At 48.9% G+C, this 17011-nt stretch overlaps 1 protein-coding gene across 1 annotated transcript in view; it reads left to right on the top strand.

The window, feature by feature from the left end:
• EP300 (E1A binding protein p300) overlaps positions 1–4531 on the top strand; it is a 62364-nt gene extending 57833 nt beyond the window's left edge. The window contains exon 31 of the mRNA XM_035551706.2: positions 1133–4531. Coding sequence (XP_035407599.1) covers positions 1133–3367 — 2235 coding nt within the window. The 3' untranslated portion in view covers positions 3368–4531. The remainder of the gene's footprint in view (positions 1–1132) is intronic.
• Positions 4532–17011: the final 12480 nt, after the last annotated feature.

The following is a 17011-nucleotide window of genomic DNA, read 5'->3' as shown; positions in this document are numbered from 1 at the left end:
GCTGCCAGTTGACTACTTGATGTGACTTCTGTCTCCTACTTTAAAGCTGTGAAGAACCAAAATAGCAGAATGGTGTTTCCTGTAGTTCATTTAAGGTACTGCTGCTTAAACAGCTGCAAACGGTAGCGACTGCTTGAGTTGTAATAGTGGGTTTACTTGATTCTTCTGAAGTGCAATTCATCCTTTCTTCCTCCAGAGTCAGAGTGGTGCTGCGGTATTTCTCTAAATAGGGTCCTTCATCAGCTTACCTTACCAATACAGAGATCTTGTTGTGCTATAAAAACAGATTCCTATACTTGTTTGACTATTCTGCTAAACTGTTGTCACTCTGTAGTAGCAAACAGCATACTTGTCCTCAGAAGTGTTTGCAATACCCAGGGTGTTTGAAGATGAAGCCCAGCGGCCTGTGTCAATGCTGTATTCTCTAGAAGCTGGAATAATTTTGAATCTGGCTTAACTTAATTTTGTAGCCTGCTGGAGTTAAATGACTGCCTTGGATTCAGTTCTGAAAAGCTCTAGTTAAAATCTGATAGTCTCATTTTGCAATGTGTACTGGAAAATAAATTCCAAATTTCCTATGGGTTAATGACTCCTGACGACTTGGATCTTCTTAAAATCAGTTACTGAGCCCAGACTCTTTGGCTGTTGTTCTCACAGACTGTAAATGCTGTTCTATTCTTCTGTCAGTACGCTTTGCAGTTTAACTCACTTGGAAATGCAGCTTTCATTCTCTGTTCTTTGACAATTGGTCAAGAGCGACAGAAAAGGTACTCCTTTTGAAGAGGCAGTAGATGGGCAGCTGTTTGTTTGTTGCCTCTCTTCTCCTTTTTAAATCAGGAAAGAGGGATTTTTCCAGCCCAGCTGAATCACATGTGACTTACTAACTCAGAGCAAACTTGTTTTCCAAGCTATTTGTGTAAATTTCAGACACCCTTACACCCATGTGCTTTCCCTGGCTATAATTTGGGTTTATTCCTCTCTGCTACCTCAACATAGCCTGAAAGACTGAATTTTTCCCTCAAGCAACAATTTTGCCTGGAACAGTCTGGGAGTAACTTGGGGTAGCACGACATTTATTTTATTGTATGGAGTTATGGGAACACTGATAACGTTGCCTTCGTTGTCTTTCCAGGATTATGACCTGTGCATCACCTGCTATAACACTAAGAATCATGACCACAAGATGGAGAAGTTAGGCCTTGGTCTAGATGACGAGAGCAACAACCAGCAGACTGCAACCACCCAGAGCCCCGGTGATTCGCGTCGCCTGAGCATCCAGCGCTGTATCCAGTCTCTGGTCCACGCCTGCCAGTGCCGCAATGCCAACTGCTCGCTGCCGTCCTGTCAGAAGATGAAACGGGTTGTCCAGCACACCAAAGGCTGCAAACGCAAAACCAACGGAGGGTGCCCCATCTGCAAGCAACTCATTGCTCTCTGCTGCTACCACGCAAAGCACTGCCAGGAGAACAAGTGCCCAGTGCCCTTCTGCCTCAACATCAAACACAAGCTGCGTCAGCAGCAGCTTCAGCACCGCTTGCAACAGGCGCAGATGCTCCGAAGGAGGATGGCGAGCATGCAGCGGACCGGTGTGGTAGGTCAGCAGCAGGGATTGCCCTCGCCGACACCAGCCACCCCAACAACTCCGACAGGCCAGCAGCCCCCGACGCCGCAAACCCCGCAACCCCAGCCTCCGCCGCAGCCTGCCTCGCAGCCTCAGCCCGCGCCTCCCAACAGTATGCCGCCCTACACCATGCCAAGAACTCAGCCCCCCAGCGCCGTGTCCCAGGGCAAGGCAGGTGGCCAGGTGACTCCTCCAACTCCACCCCAGCCACCTCAACCGCCAGTTCAGGGGCCGCCTCCAGCGGCGGTGGAAATGGCCATGCAGATCCAGCGGGCGGCGGAGACCCAGCGGCAGATGGCCCAGGTTCAGATTTTCCAAAGGCCGATTCAGCACCAGATGCCCCAGATGCCACCTATGGGAATGAACCCTCCGCAGATAGCCAGAGGTCCCGGTGGTCACATAGATCAAAGCATGGGGCCGGCAGGAATCCAGCAGCAGCCACCGTGGGTGCAGGGGGGCTTACCCCAAGCTCAGCTGCAGCCGGGAATGCAGAGGCCGTCCATGATGTCAGTGGCCCAGCCGGGTCAGCCGATGAATATGGCACCTCAGCCAGGGATGGGTCAGGTACCTGGCGCCGCTCAGCCCAAACAACCACCTCTGCCCCAGGCGGCCTTACAAAACCTCCTGCGGACTCTCAGGTCTCCCAGCTCACCCATGCAGCAGCAGCAGGTGCTTAACATCCTTCACTCCAACCCTCAGCTGCTGGCTGCTTTCATCAAGCAGCGGGCCGCCAAGTACGCGGGCTCCCAGAACCCCCAGGGGATGCCGGGTCAGCCCGGCATGCCCCAGGGTCAGCCGGGGCTCCAGCCGCAGCAGGCCATGCAAGGGCAGCAGGCGGGGGTGCACCCCAACCCGGCCATGCAGAACATGAACCCCATGCAAGCGGGAGTGCAGAGGCCCAGCATGCCGCAGCAGCAGCCGCAGCAGCAGCCGCAGCAGGCCATGGCCGGGATGAATCCTCAGGCGCAGCAGATGAGCATGAATCACTCGGGGATGGCTCCCCAGTTCCGCGACCTCCTGATGAGGCGGCACCAGATGATCGAGCAGCAGCGCCAGCAGCAGCAGCAAGGAGCGGGACCCGCGCTGGGGCCGGGGATGGCCAACCACAACCAGTTCCAGCAGCCCCAGGGCGTCGGGTATCCCCAGCAGCAGCAACAGCAGCAACAACAGCAGCGAATGCAGCACCACATGCAGCAGATGCAGCAAGGAAACATGGGACAGATAAGCCAGCTCCCCCAGGCGATGAGTGCAGAGACAGGAGCCAGTTTGCAGCAGGCTTTCCAGCAGAGGCTGCTTCAGCAGCAGATGGGGTCCCCAGCTCAGCCCAATCCTATGAGCCCCCAACAGCACATGCTCCCCAACCAGGCCCAGTCCCCACACCTCCAGGGCCAGCAGCTCCCTTCATCGCTCACCAACCAAGTGCGTTCTCCGCAGCCTGTACCCTCGCCGCGGCCCCAGTCCCAGCCCCCCCATTCCAGCCCGTCCCCCCGGATGCAACCTCAGCCTTCTCCGCACCACGTCTCCCCGCAGACCAGCTCCCCACATCCAGGACTGGTAGCTGCCCAGGCTAACCCCATGGATCAAGGGCACTTTGCCAGCCCGGACCAGAGTGCAATGCTTTCCCAGCTTGCTAGCAATCCCGGCATGGCAGGCCTCCATGGTACAAGCGCCACGGAACTGGGGCTCAGCTCCGAGAACTCAGACTTGAATTCAAACCTTTCACAGAGTACACTAGACATACACTAGACACGTTGTAGCATTTTGGGAGCAAAAAAAGAAAAAAAAAAAGAAAAAAGAAAAAACTTATTTTCTCAAGACTTTTTGTACTGAAGACAAATTTTTTTGAATCTTTCTTAGCTAAAACAACATTTTTCCCTGGACACATCTGAACTCTGCAGCAGTAGTTTGTGGTTTTAAAAACGAACCAACAACGAACCTGAGGGACAGTAGAGTACAAAGAATATATTTTTGTTATGGCTGGAATCATAACCAGTCCTTTTTCTTGTTTTTTTTTTTCCTCGTGTGCGTTGGGGAGGTCAGGGGGAGAGGGTGATCCTTTGGCTGTTCACCAAAGGACACCCTACTCATGCCTCCAATAGGTTTTATTTTTTTTTAAATTAATGAAAATATGTAATATTGATAGTTATTATTTACTGAGGCAGATGGTAAACATTTTCCCTATTCTGGTTTTTCTTCATGTCACTGCAAAAAAAACAACAACAAACATTTTAAAAAAAAGACGACAACACAGGAGAAACTTTTCCTAAAACCGGAGGACAAAAGGGGTTAATGTTGCTTTAAAAATACATTACATATATAAATATATATATATTAAAGTAAATACCAATCTTTTCCTCTTTGGTTGGAAATATGTCAATTCTTTGAAAAATGTAAAAATATTAAATAACTCAGTCCCCTCCTGAAGTCTACTTTTGTCCTCCAAGAATTTTCTATACAAGAGTCTGAGCTTAAAAAAAACTTCAAGTATTAAAATAATTTGTACATGTAGAGAGAAAACAACATTTTTGCAAATACACAGGGGCAGCTGCCAAATGGATGTAGTATATATATTGTGGTTTCTGTTTTCTTGAAAGAATTTTTTCGTTATTTTTACATCTAACAAAGGAAAAAAAATAAAAAAGAGGGTAAGAAACAATTCCAATGGGATGATTTTAACCTGAGAAAGTCCCTGGGGTTTCTTCTTTATGCTTGCTTTCTCTCTCCCATGCCCTTTTCCCACCCTCTTCCACCTTCTGTAAAACTTGAAAATAGAAAGCAAAAAACCCTCAGCTGTTGTAAATCATGCAATTAAAGTTGATTACTTATAAATACGAACTTTCGATCACTGTATAGACTGTTAAAAATTGATTTCTTATTACCTATTGTTAAATAAACTGTGTGAGACAGAAAGCCTGTTTTTAATGTTTCCCTTCGCTCCAACATGTGTTGCTTGTTCATAAAATGGCGGGGTGGCCGACTGTGCTGCTTCCGATGTTTGCTGTTTAGAAGTTGGAGAGCTATTTAATGTATATGACTGTTTTAAAATGCAAATCTATAATAAGGGACGTGGAGTGACGATTAGTCTTATAAATGGACACTTTGGGTACAACTCCGCATTCGCGTTTGTTCGTGGCATGTATTTTACCAAAGAAATGAGGTCTGACCTCAACAGTTGTGCCAGTCAGCTGCGCCGCACCCTGCTCAGCCAGGCTGGGAGCAGCTGATGTTCAAAGGACCTATTTTCCATTTTGAGATGAGAACTATTGTTTGGATATGTGATATTAAAAGATCCTATTTCACTTGGAATACATTGTACAACTTTTGGCACCAAGGTGGGGGCGTGAGGTAAGCTTGTGTGGGTGTCCCCATGGGCACTGCATTGAGATGGCTGGCGGTGGTGTGTGAAGGTCAGGCACCTCCATCTATTTTGGGGTTTTCCTGCACAGAAATGCTTCAGCTGGGGCGTGCTTGTAGCAACCCCAGTTGTGTGAAACTGCCTGTGCGTGGTGTTAATCCTGTCACGTCAGAAAGTCCATGTGTTGTGTGCTGGCTGGGCACCATAAGTGTGGTGGGTCCATTGCGGGCTTTCCAAAATACTCTGCTGGGTGCAGAGGGAGTAACTTGTGCCAGGGTCTTGTGCACCTGGGAGACCTGGGTCCAGGTCTGGAAGTCGTGTGGCGTCAACATTGCTGTGTCTGCCAAGCCCTGGCAAATGGTGTGAGCAAGCTGCTGTCAGGGGAAAAAGGGCTGGCAGAAGATAAGGGAACCTGGATGGATGGGAGCTGCAACCAAGCGTTGTCCAAGAGCAATGGTGTCTTGCAAAGTGGACGGATGTTTGAGGCTGTTAGAAAATGGGAATAAAATGCGTGGTATTTGGGTATAAACAGCAGTTAGATTCATTGTCCTGTGAATAGAAAGGTGTAGCTGATAGCAAAAAGCCTTCAGCAAGATCGTGGAAAGTCTCTGGAAGGCTTAGAGAATGAAAGCAGCCCTGTGATTTGGCATTCTCCCATGAGGGCATGGCCAGCTCTTCGTGTGAAGCCCACGAAGCCCATAATTCCTGCATCTGCAGTGGGAGGGACTGAGAGAAGCAAATACAAAGCCCTTTGTTGGCCCTGTGTTGAAGGCCAGGGCAGTGGAGTGGGATGGTTGAGCCTTGTGTTCTCCATTTTAGACAGAAAGCTTTCCTCTTTCCCCACACCTGTGCAAAGCCTTGTTTTACTTTCAGCCTTGGGGCTCCTTAAGCTGTAGTACAAATAAAAATTCTTTTGACTGCATACTGACTAGAGAAGTATAAAGCGTACCCAGCTTTCGGGCTTGTGTATGCTTTTTGTACATCCCAACTTACAGGCTTGAATGCAAGCTTTTCCTAGGTTAGTGCAAAAAAATCTTGTTTGAATTTGTCCCGGCCTGCATGGCAGCATCTGGCCATTGCTGAAGTGGGGAAGCCTCAAGACCTTGCAGAGCAGCTTTGATTCAAAGAGCCACAGATTGTCCAACCTCGAATGCCTACACAGTGACTTGCTGAAGCATCACCAAGACGTTTTATGTGACAGCACAGCTGCTCTGTCCTTCTTTGTAGATGCCATCTGTGAGCCAAGTTTAAATGTTTTATTGAGGTGGTGTGGATGATCAGGGGCCTTGGATTTGCATGGGGTTCCTTTCCCTTTCACCCCTCTGCTTTCCCAGATACCAGCAGAGAACCAGAACTCACCAGCTGAGCTAACACTGCAGCTGACTGGGGAAATGGTAGGGCTCATAGCCACTTGGTCCAGCAAAAAGAACTCATACAAAAAGTTAAGAATTAATCACCTGTTAACATTGAGAAGTTTCAGCAATCCAAAGATTTATTGTCCAGCTACGATGTTACTAAGGCTTAAAGTAAAATTACATGCAGTTTGGGGATATCCGCGCCAACTTTCTAGTGTGTGCTGCTTTCAGTCCTAAAGCTGATGACTGAAGTTGCAGATGGGGCAAGCTTACACTGAGTTTTGTCAGGGAAGGAGTAGTGTTCATGGTTTCTCCTTCAGTTATGGGATCAACTGTAAAACAACAACAAATACTGTTCTCACCTCGTTCACTTTTCCACATTATATACACATTTGCTGTTTATGGAGTGTTTTCTGCATGTTGCACGCTGCTTGTTACATCTAAAACTGGTTCAACCCAGCTCCCAGTTGCTCCAGTGATCTGGCTACTGGTGCCTTGCTGTAGCACTGGCCAGCAGCATCCTGCGACTGTATGTGCCTGCACTGCCCCCCTTGTTCTAGCATCGTAGATCATCCATTCAGGACAATGACTTGTTATTGCAGAATCACAGAATGGCTGAGGTGGGCAGGCACCTATGGAGATCGTCCAGTCCACCTTTGTGCTCAAAGCAGGGTCGTCAAGACCAGGTTGTACTGAGCCATGTCCAAATGAGTATATCCAGGAGGTGCTACAGCCTTTCCAGGCAACCTGGTCCAGTACTTGACCACCCTCACAGGAACAAAAGTTTCTTATGTTTAAACAGAATTTCCTGTGTTTCAGTTTGTGCCCACTGCCTCTTGTCCTGTCCCTGGGCACCACCGAGAAGAGCCTGGCTCCATCATCTTTCCTTCCCCAATCAGGTAATTATCCATACTGATAAGATCCCCCTGAGCTTTCTCCAGGCTGAAGAGTCCCAACTTTTCCTCATAAGGGGCGTGCTCCAGTCTCATAATCATCTTCACAGCCCTTTCAATGGTTCTCTCCAGTAGCTCCATGTCTCTTTTGTATTGGGGAGCCCAGAAATGGACACAGGAGTGGCCTCACCAGTGCAGAGTTAGAGAGGAAGAATCACCTCCCTTGATCTGCTGGCAATGCTATTTGCCACAAGGGCACTTTGTTTGACATGTTGTTCAACTTGGTGTCTATCAGGACCCCCAGGTCCTTCTTTGCAAAGCCACTTTGCACCCAGTCAGTCTCCAGCATGTGCTGATGCCTGGGGTTGTTCCTCCCCGGGGGCAGGGCTTCGCATTTCCCCGTGTTGAACTTCATAGGGTTCTTGTCAGCCCATTTCTCCAGCCTGTCCAGGTCCCTCTGGATGGGAGCACAACCCTCTGGTGTCTCAGCTGCTCCTCCCAGTTTTTTGTCTGCAGGCTTGGTAAGGCTGCACTCTGCCCCATCACTGAGGTCACTAATGAAAATGTCTAACAGTATCGGCCCCAGTACCAACCCCTGGATACGCTGCTAGCGATTTGCTTCCGCTGGGCTTTGTGCTGGTGATCCCAAGCCTTCAGTTCACCTCACTATCTATTTATCTAGTCCATACTTCCTCGGTTTGTCAGGATGTTGTCAAGGACAACGTTAACAGCCTTATAAGTCCAAAATAAATAACATTTGCTGCTCTCCTCTCACTCACCAAGTCAATCATCTCATCACAGAAGGTTGCTTAAGCACGATTACCCTGTCATAAATCCATGCTGACTGGCCCCAGTCACCTTGTCCTTAGTGTGTCTGGAGATGGTTTCTGGGAGAATTTCTGTCACCTTACTAGGGACTGAGGTGAGGCTGACTGGCATGTAGTTCCCCAGATCCTCCTTTGAGGCAGGAGTCTCATTTGCTCTGTTCTACTCCTCAGGAACTTCCCCCATTTGCCATAACCTGTCAAAGACAACAAAGATTGGCCTTGCAATGTCATCAGCCAGCTCCCTCAGCACTCAGGGATGCAATCATCAAGTCTCATGGACTAATGCATGTCTAGTTTGTTTAAATGTTCCCTAGCTGGATCCTAATTCATTGACAGAAGTGAAGATGGTGCTCCAAACATTCCCAGCAGATTCAGGGAGCTGGGATTGCTGATGGCAAAGAATTTAGAGAGACACCCAGATGTGCTGACTTCCCAAAAAAGTTGAGAGCTTTCCCCACAATGCTGTCCTCCCAGAACTTCCTTATTTTCGCTTTTGCTTTCCTTAGTACGCTTGGGCTGGGCCCCCTTCTGCTGTATTTTGTTGTTAAGATCTCTCCTTTCAAAGCCATGCTGCAACATCCACTAGCCAAATTAGTCCATCATGTCCTGACTTGATTATCAGTTGTCCCATCCCTCACCTGTTGTTCCTAGTTTAAAGCTCTGCTCCCCAGGTTGGGCAGCTTAGCAAAGATGCTTTTGCTCCCCCCCCCCCCGCCCCCCAGTCACGTGGATCCAATCTCTTCATGGTAGCCTTTGATCCTTGAAGAGTTTCCCAGGGTCATAAAAGCTGAATCCCTGTTGTGCTGCTGTACTGTTGTTCCCCCTCAAGCAGAAGACCCCATAATTATGACTACTGCATCCAGAGCCATGAAGTCATACTTGATATACTGGAGGTCTACTCTGGAGATCTGAAGGTGGAGCAGAAGACATCTTCCTGGTGCCAGAAGTCACGAGCTTCCAGCCTTCTTTACCATGGGAGTCTCTGTGTTCCCAACTTGATGGGCACAGACTTCAGCAAAGACAAACTCAGGCTCTCGAAAGTGACGGGTCTCCATGAAGATGCCATCATGAGCCAGGCTCAGCCAGAGTGAGAAGCCATGAACACTGCTTGCGGCCTGAGCCTTGAAAAGCTGTATCCTCACCCAGGAGAGCTCAGTTTGGGTGGAGGCTTGGATTTACAAGACGAGCTATTCCAGGGGCTGCTGGAGGCTGTGCCCCATGGCCTGTTACCACCTTGATTCCCTCCTGTGCTCACTGCTGTGCAAAGTCCTGTGTTAGCCACACTCTGGGTGCTGCGCTCTAGGCCCAGCAGTTAAACAGGCCTCTCGCTAGGACTTGCTGTCTGTCACAAAAATAAACAAACAGCAAGTGTCACACCACAGGATTGTCTAGAAGCTAAAACAATGTTGGTAGCAGCCACCTGCTCGTTAGACAATTGCTGTTACAGCCAAATGAGCTACAGCACAGCTCTGGGCAGGCCAAGACGAGTCCAGACAAAGCCTGGCAGGGCCTGAGTTACTCACACAGTGCAGAGCTTGCGGGCTCCTGAAGGCAGCGGCAGCACCATGATGAGGCCGACATGCACAATGTGACAGTGACAGCCATTCCAGCTCCTGCTGCCTTTTCCCATGCTTATTCCAGTGTTTGATACACATCCAGTTCCTGTGCAAGAAACTCAACCTCCTCTTTCCAAGACGGTCTTTTTACATACACAGTCCTTGACTGTGTTGTTCCCAATTCCAGCCAAGCCCAAGGTCTCTGGCCCAGCCTCTCCAGAGAGTGGCCTGTCCTGACATGGGTTAGAAGCATCTGCTCCTAATGACTGGCTCTTCCTAAGTGTGCAAAGAGGCCTCCTACCCTTAAAATGAGCTTTTCTTTGAAGAACAGCCATACATTGTCCTGACCAGGAATATTTGGTTTTAGAAGCCCTCTTAGTGGCTGCCTTTGTACAACACAACCCTTCATAACTGTCAGGTTGCACTAGGATCTGTTTTCTCCCTGTGCATGTCAAAATAGATCACGTGCTATAGATCCTGACCTGAGACAGAGCCTAGACTGGCCCCTGAAAGTGTGAGAGCACAACAGGCTGCACCTGCAGTGCTTTCAGCAGCATCTATTTCTGAGCCACTGTCGAAAAGCCATGGGGCTGCTCCGTCAGCCTTACCAGGCATTTGCCTGCCACTGGCATTTGCCTGAGCTGACTTTGATCTGGCACTTCGTTTAGAAAAACAGGGGCTTGATGATTTCCTTAAGTTGCCTTAGTTGCACTTCCTTAGAATAGGGTCTTGTCTGTAACTCCCCAGGAGGGATCGTGCACACGGGGGATGTTCGAGAAGGAAACCTGTTTCTGTAACCGGTGCTGTGGGTAGCTGATGGGCAACGAGCCATGGTTCCCGTCTCTGCTCCACGTTGTAGGGAGTGCGGTGGATTTGGAGGGGGTGGAGGTATTACCATTGGCACCGTAGCTATCTTTGAAGTCCTTCGTAGCTTCTGGTGAAGCTGGCGTGGCTCAGACTTGTTTACCCCAGGTGTTCTGGGTGGTGCCAGGCTCTGGCATACCTTGGGAGCACAGAGCTATGTGGGATGCAACAGCGAGCTCTGTCTGTAGGTGTTGTGCCTCTCCCTGTGGGGCTAGTGCAGACAGGGCCTCAGGTGTAGAGGCATCCCTGGGCTGATATTAGATAGGATCTCCAAGGGCTGGAAGGCAGGACTCTAGTGCCTTGGCTGGGAAATGACACCTGGTAAGCCAGGGCCCAGCCCTCCACACTACTGCCCAGTGTAGCAGGTCCAGGAGAGGGAGACTGCAACACAGCAGTGGTAGCCCGGGCCCCATTTTCTGCTTGTAGCAACCCTAATTCCCGAAGCTGAAGGTCCTTCAGGCATTTCCTTTTCTTGTGCTTTCCTGCAATTGCAGTGAGAGTGAACAGCAGCAGACAGGGAATCCTGTGTTCTTCCTGTGTGAATGGGTCAGTAACTTCAAGTTTCTCTAAGGAAAGCTTTTGGGGCAGGTATCTTGGAGATACTTTTTTTTTTTTTTTTTTTTTAGTTCACCTACTCTAACCCGTGTTGCTCCTGGGCTGTGGACCATGTGCTGTGTCTTTTCTGAAAAGGTATTATAGGGGCATGTGAAGGAGACAAAAAAAGCTCATCCCTACATAACTCGTGCAGCCTGCTTGGTTTATGGAGCAGCACATTTTCTTTTCTGCTGTAGGAAGATCTGAAAGGTTCCTCTGAGGGACGGAAAGCTGGCAACAGGTTGTAGGTGAGGCATCAGCTACCAAGCGTGGTGCTGGATCAGTACTGTGCTGAGACAAGGAATTTCATTTGCTTTGAACACAGTCGCATTACATCTCTGTCCAGTCAAAGATCGGGACTTGCTTTTTAGGTTGGTATCCCAACTGGCTTCCAGCCTGTGGTGTACACTGACTCACACAAACCCACAGGTAAGACAAGTCTTTGTCCTTACTTGGCATTGCTGCTGAAACCCGCAGCACACACTGCCCAGCCCAGCTGAAATTCTCTGCAGCCTGTGAGGAGAGATGAGCTAATCCACTTGTACTCCTCCTGAGTGTCAGCAGGAGCCACCCTGCAGCTTCAGCTGCCTCGTGCAAGCCCGGAGCCAGCAATTAAGCAGCAGGTGAGACTAGTATGAATGTTCTGCCAGGTCACACATGGACAGAAGGAGTTCGATACTGCCCTTCTTAATAGTCTGCAGACGGTGATGTTGGTGCACGCGACAGAGGCGCCAAAGCATCCAGCCTAGAGATGTCACTTCTTAAAAAAAAGACTCAGATGTGGTGGTGGGGAAATGAGGCTGAATGTAAATGCCTCCCTGCCCCATGACTCTTGAGAGAGGATGTTCCTGTTCAGAAATAAGCACCTGTGCATAGACTTGGAACCTACAGTCACTGCACTGCTTGTTTCTCTGTTGATCAGACTAAAACCAGGTGTCTATGGCACTTTTGTTCTCTGTTTTGAAGAGGAATTCAGGAACTTATTCTCTACATCCAATCTGTGATGATCAACTGTGCAATAAAACAAGTGCCTTGTTTTAAAGTGGGTTCTTCCTTGGAATATGCATTGCTGTGCGATGATGGAGGCTTCTTGGCCATTCTCTGGTACTCATGATGCTTACAAAAGCAGTGGCTTCTTTACTTCTTTTATCTCAATCCTCTTCTGGGACTGTCTGTGCATGTCCTGGGTCAATGGAAACATACGTGTTCCTTTAAAGAGAGCTGTATTTTTCTGTGAGACCCAACTTCTTACAAAGGGTTTGTTTATCTTGCCTTTCAATGTTTCATTTCTTCATGATGTTCCTTGTGCTGGAGGTTGCACTGAATTGCAGCTCAGTGTTCCCAGATGTATGTAAATATCTGAGACAAATTTAAAAGATCAAGTACATGCTGGGAAGACCCTGATTCTTTTGCTGCAATGACCATGCTGAGGATGTATGTCATCTGCCTAAGAAAATGGCTCCCTCCTCTTCGTGCCATGGCCTCTGCGCAGCTTCGGCAGATGCACCCTCCTCTTGCCTTCATTTCCAACCACACTGGAGTACACCACACCACACCCTGCACTGTTATACATAGTAAGGCAGGAACCTATATAGCTTAAGGGAGATGATTTTAGTGTGTTGTATGGCTGCAGTGTGTTGCAGGTGGCAAGGGAGTGAGACTAACACATTTCCCTTCCCCGTTAGACTCAGCTAGGTTCTTCTTACAGAAGCACAGAGCTGGTTCTCCTGCAATTCAGTAGGCTCTGACGAATTAAGGGGAGAATGAAATTTATTATTCAAAAGCATATTGTTGTTCAGCATCGGAATAGGGTGGGGAGTTAAAACCAGAAGGCTTATTTCCAGGTTGACTTTGTGGGGTTTTCCCCCTTTCTTCTGGAGCATGGTGCTGAAATGAGCTCCCGACTAAGTGTCTCTCTGGTGAGCAGAGGTTTGGGAGCCATTCAACAGACGCCTCACCAAGCCTGGTGACTGAAAGCCAGGGTGGCATAAGGCCTGAGGCAAGACCTATGTCTAACAACAAGCACTCATGCTGCCATGGCTTGCAACCACATTCACTGGCTGGATTAGTGCTACCAGAAGTTAGAAGCCCAAAATAATGCGTTAAAAAATAACAAATCTCAAGTGCTCTTCTGTTTGCTCACTGTCCAAGCTTGTACTGGAGGATTTCAAGCCTTTTTTCCATCACCTGGGCCCAATTCACTGAATCACAGAATCACAGAATCACAGAATGTTAAGGATTGGAAGGGACCTTGAAAGATCATCTAGTCCAATCCCCCTTCTGGAGGAGAAACACCTAGATCAGGTCACACAGGAACGCGTCCAGGCAGGTTTTGAATGTCTCCAGAGAAGGGGACTCCACAACGTCTCTGGGCAGCCTGTTCCAGTGCTCTGTCACCCTCACGGTTAAGAAGTTTCTTCTCCCATTTAAGTGGAACCTCCAATGTTCCAGCTTGCACCCATTGTCCCTTGTCTTATCATTAGATGTCACTGAGAAGAGCCTCGTTCCATCTTCCCGACACTCACCCTTTACATATTTATAAACGTTAATGAGGTCACCCCTCAGTCTCCTCTTCTCCAAGCTAAAGAGACCCAGCTCCCTCAGCCTTTCCTTGTAAGGGAGATGCTCCACTCCCTTAATCATCCTCGTGGCTCTGCGCTGAACTCTCTCAAACGGTTCCCTGCTGTCACCACAAGGAGTGAGAGAGGGCTCTTAACTGCAACTTAAGAAAGCACTTGTAAAAGGGTTTCCACCTTGGTAAACCGTATGTAATGCACCAGGTCATATGGATGTTGTGGTGTCTCATCATCTGCTGTTGGCTGGACATACTGGTCCTACAGGCTGCCCCTTCTGCTGGGGAAGGTGACCTGGCAAGATGCGGTGGTGGCACTATCACAGAATGGTTGCAGTTGGAAAAGACCTCCAAGATCATCTTGAAGCCAGGGATAGAAGAATGGGGGCTTGCTTAATCACATTAATGGTTTCTAAATAAAACAATCATAACTATTAAAACCAGGAATGGAAGAATGGGGGCTCGCTTAATCGCATTAAAATAGATATTGCTGAGTGTCTTTGCTTACTACTGTGCAAATTAACCAAAACAAGGAGTCTCGGGGGCCCCTCACAGAGGATGTTTCCTGACAAAATGGGGAACGTGTCTCAAAAACCATCTGAGACCAACCATGTGGTTTGGACAAGAGCCAAGGAGCAGCTGAGTCTGTACAAAGGCAGGGGTCAGCTAGTGCTGATGAAGAAGAGTTATCAACCTTCATCCCCATGACCCCCCAACGACCACCACCAGAAGGCACTGCGCAAGCGCAGACAGGAGGAGTTTAGGGAAATGACTTCTTGGAACTAACTTTAATACAAAGCGGGGATAGGTTATGTGTATGTATAGGTGTATTGGGAAACTTCATGCATATGTAACTCTTTACTTCATATAACCAAAGCAAGTTGCCGCGTTAGGGTGCGCATGCCTTTGGGAGCTATCCCGCATGCGCCCGGCACAGAAATAAACCACATACCTACTTTATAACTCATTTGCTTTGAGTTGTAGAGCTCTTCAATGAATCAATCTAGTCCAACCTTTAACCTCATACTGACAAGTCCACTGCTAAACCATGCTACTAAGTTCTACGCTGTCCTCCCAGGCTTGTGGAGGAATCAAACAGGCAGCGCAGCTCAGCACTGAAAAGCTAAATTTAGTGGTGGAGGTGGGGAGTGTAAATACTTAAAACTGAGGTATTTATCTCCCAGACAGTTAAATCTTTGGGGGTTTAAATCTCCTACGTCTGAGAAGGCTGTTACGTGTTCACACATATGGCGGGACATGCTGTCAATTAAAAAAATGTGACGGCCAAGCAGGCGGCATTGCCCTTGCCAAGGAAGGTTCTGCCAGAGGATCCTGAATCAATAAGGGAGACACCGGCTGTTTCCACACAAGAAGTTTTAAAACAACTGCGTACATTCAGGGCCTGCTGCCAAACACACAAGGCTCCCAGGAACGTAATTGCTCACAGGCACGCATGATGGCTGCAGGTATGATGACCGCCATTTCCCTCTACTGGCGGCCGAGGCGGGGGCCCCGCGGAGCAGACCCAGCAAGAGCCTGCCGGGCAGAGCCGGGCAGGCCATTCCCTGCCTCCGGGTCGGTAGCACGGAGGGGTCGGGGGGCACCAGGCTCGGCGGGGTGGGCACTGCCGCCCCTGCTTGCCTCAGAGCAGATCAGTGAGGGAGCGGTACTTCTTCCCATCAACCGCCCCGAGCTGGCCGGGCGCCCACGTCCCACCCTACTGGGAATGTCCCCGCCCTTACGATTTCTCTTTTTCACTCGGTTTTATCCCCCAGGAGGTTCAGTCGGTTCTTCCCTCAGTAAGCTGCGGCTGCCTGGGTTGCCATGGTCCTTACCGTCTCCAGCCAGGGGCCAGGAGGCTCTCTCCCATCTGGGGCCAGCTGCAAGCCCTGGCATGAGAAAGTCACTCAGGATTTCCGCCATCAATTTGTTCATAAATTGTGAGTAGCTAATAACAAAATAATCCTCAGTCTGTTGGACGATTTGCTTGCTGCTTTGTGTTCCCATCACTTTGGGTTGGTGCTGAGGCCCTGGTGAAGCCATGGATAGAAGAATGGGGGCTTGCTTAATTGCATTAATGGTTTCTAAATAAAACAATCATAACTATTAAAACCAGGAATGGAAGAATGGGGGCTCGCTTAATCGCATTAAAATAGATATTGCTGAGTGTCTTTGCTTACTACTGTGCAAATTAACCAAAACAAGGAGTCTCGGGGGCCCCTCACAGAGGATGTTTCCTGACAAAATGGGGAACGTGTCTCAAAAACCATCTGAGACCGACCATGTGGTTTGGACAAGAGCCAAGGAGCAGCTGAGTCTGTACAAAGGCAGGGGGTCAGCTAGTGCTGATGAAGAAGAGTTATCAACGTTCGTCCCCACGACCCCCCAACGACCACCACCAGAAGGCACTGCGCAAACGCAGACAGGAGGAGTTTAGGGAAATGACTTCTTGGAACTAACTTTAATACAAAGCAGGGATAGGTTATGTGTATGTATAGGTGTATTGGGAAACTTCATGCATATGTAACTTTTTACTTCATATAACCGAAGCCAATTGCCGCGTTAGGATGCGCATGCCTTTGGGAGCTATCCTGCATGCGCCCGGCACAGAAATAAACCACATACCTACTTTGTAACTCATTTGCTTTGAGTTGTAGAGTTCTTCCATGAATCACTGGTTTGGAGACAACCTAATAGCTTGTGTACTTTTTCTTCAGAATCTAGGCCATGTTTCCTATTCTTGACCCTGCAGCACTGCACGATGGACAGATGGAGAATCTGGTGGCATATGCTCGGAGGTTGGAAGGCGACATGTATGAATTGGCAAATAGCAGGGTGAGATGCTGTCCTCTGTCATCATTTGCACATCTCTGACCCCCCTTGGCAGTGACTGTGGAGGAGGCGGAATGGAAGCACAGATGAGTGTCCCAGGCTGAGGAAGAGCATGTGCCAGGGCTGCTGGCTTCTGCCTGGTGCCTGTGGTGTTGTGCTGTGCCTGAGACTTGTCAGGGTCTCATGAAGGCAGCATGAAGCTCTTTGTTGTGGATCTCTCCAAGAACTGTTAGACGAGAAGAAAAACTTCCCCTGGTGTCCTGATGGTTGCCAAAAGTGCCTTGAGTAGTGTCTTTCCCTCCAACCTCCCTGGCAGCCACTGTAAAGGAAGAGCTTCCCCCCATCCCATACTGGAATGTGCATGTGGGAAGGATGTTTTCTAAGCTTTGATTACTGTGACCTGCTGCCTTTACTTAATGCGTGTCTCCTCTCCTTTCCTGACTTGCGTTCCTCCCCTGCAGGCAGAGTACTATCACCTGCTAGCTGAGAAGATCTATAAGATTCAGAAGGAGTTGGAGGAAAAGCGAAGAACTAGGCTGCAG

Source organism: Cygnus atratus, chromosome 1 (assembly GCF_013377495.2).
Source record: "Cygnus atratus isolate AKBS03 ecotype Queensland, Australia chromosome 1, CAtr_DNAZoo_HiC_assembly, whole genome shotgun sequence".
In the NCBI taxonomy this organism is placed as follows: Eukaryota; Metazoa; Chordata; class Aves; order Anseriformes; family Anatidae; genus Cygnus; species Cygnus atratus.
Note: the sequence above shows the minus strand (reverse complement) of the source record. Positions and strands in the feature narration are given on the sequence as shown.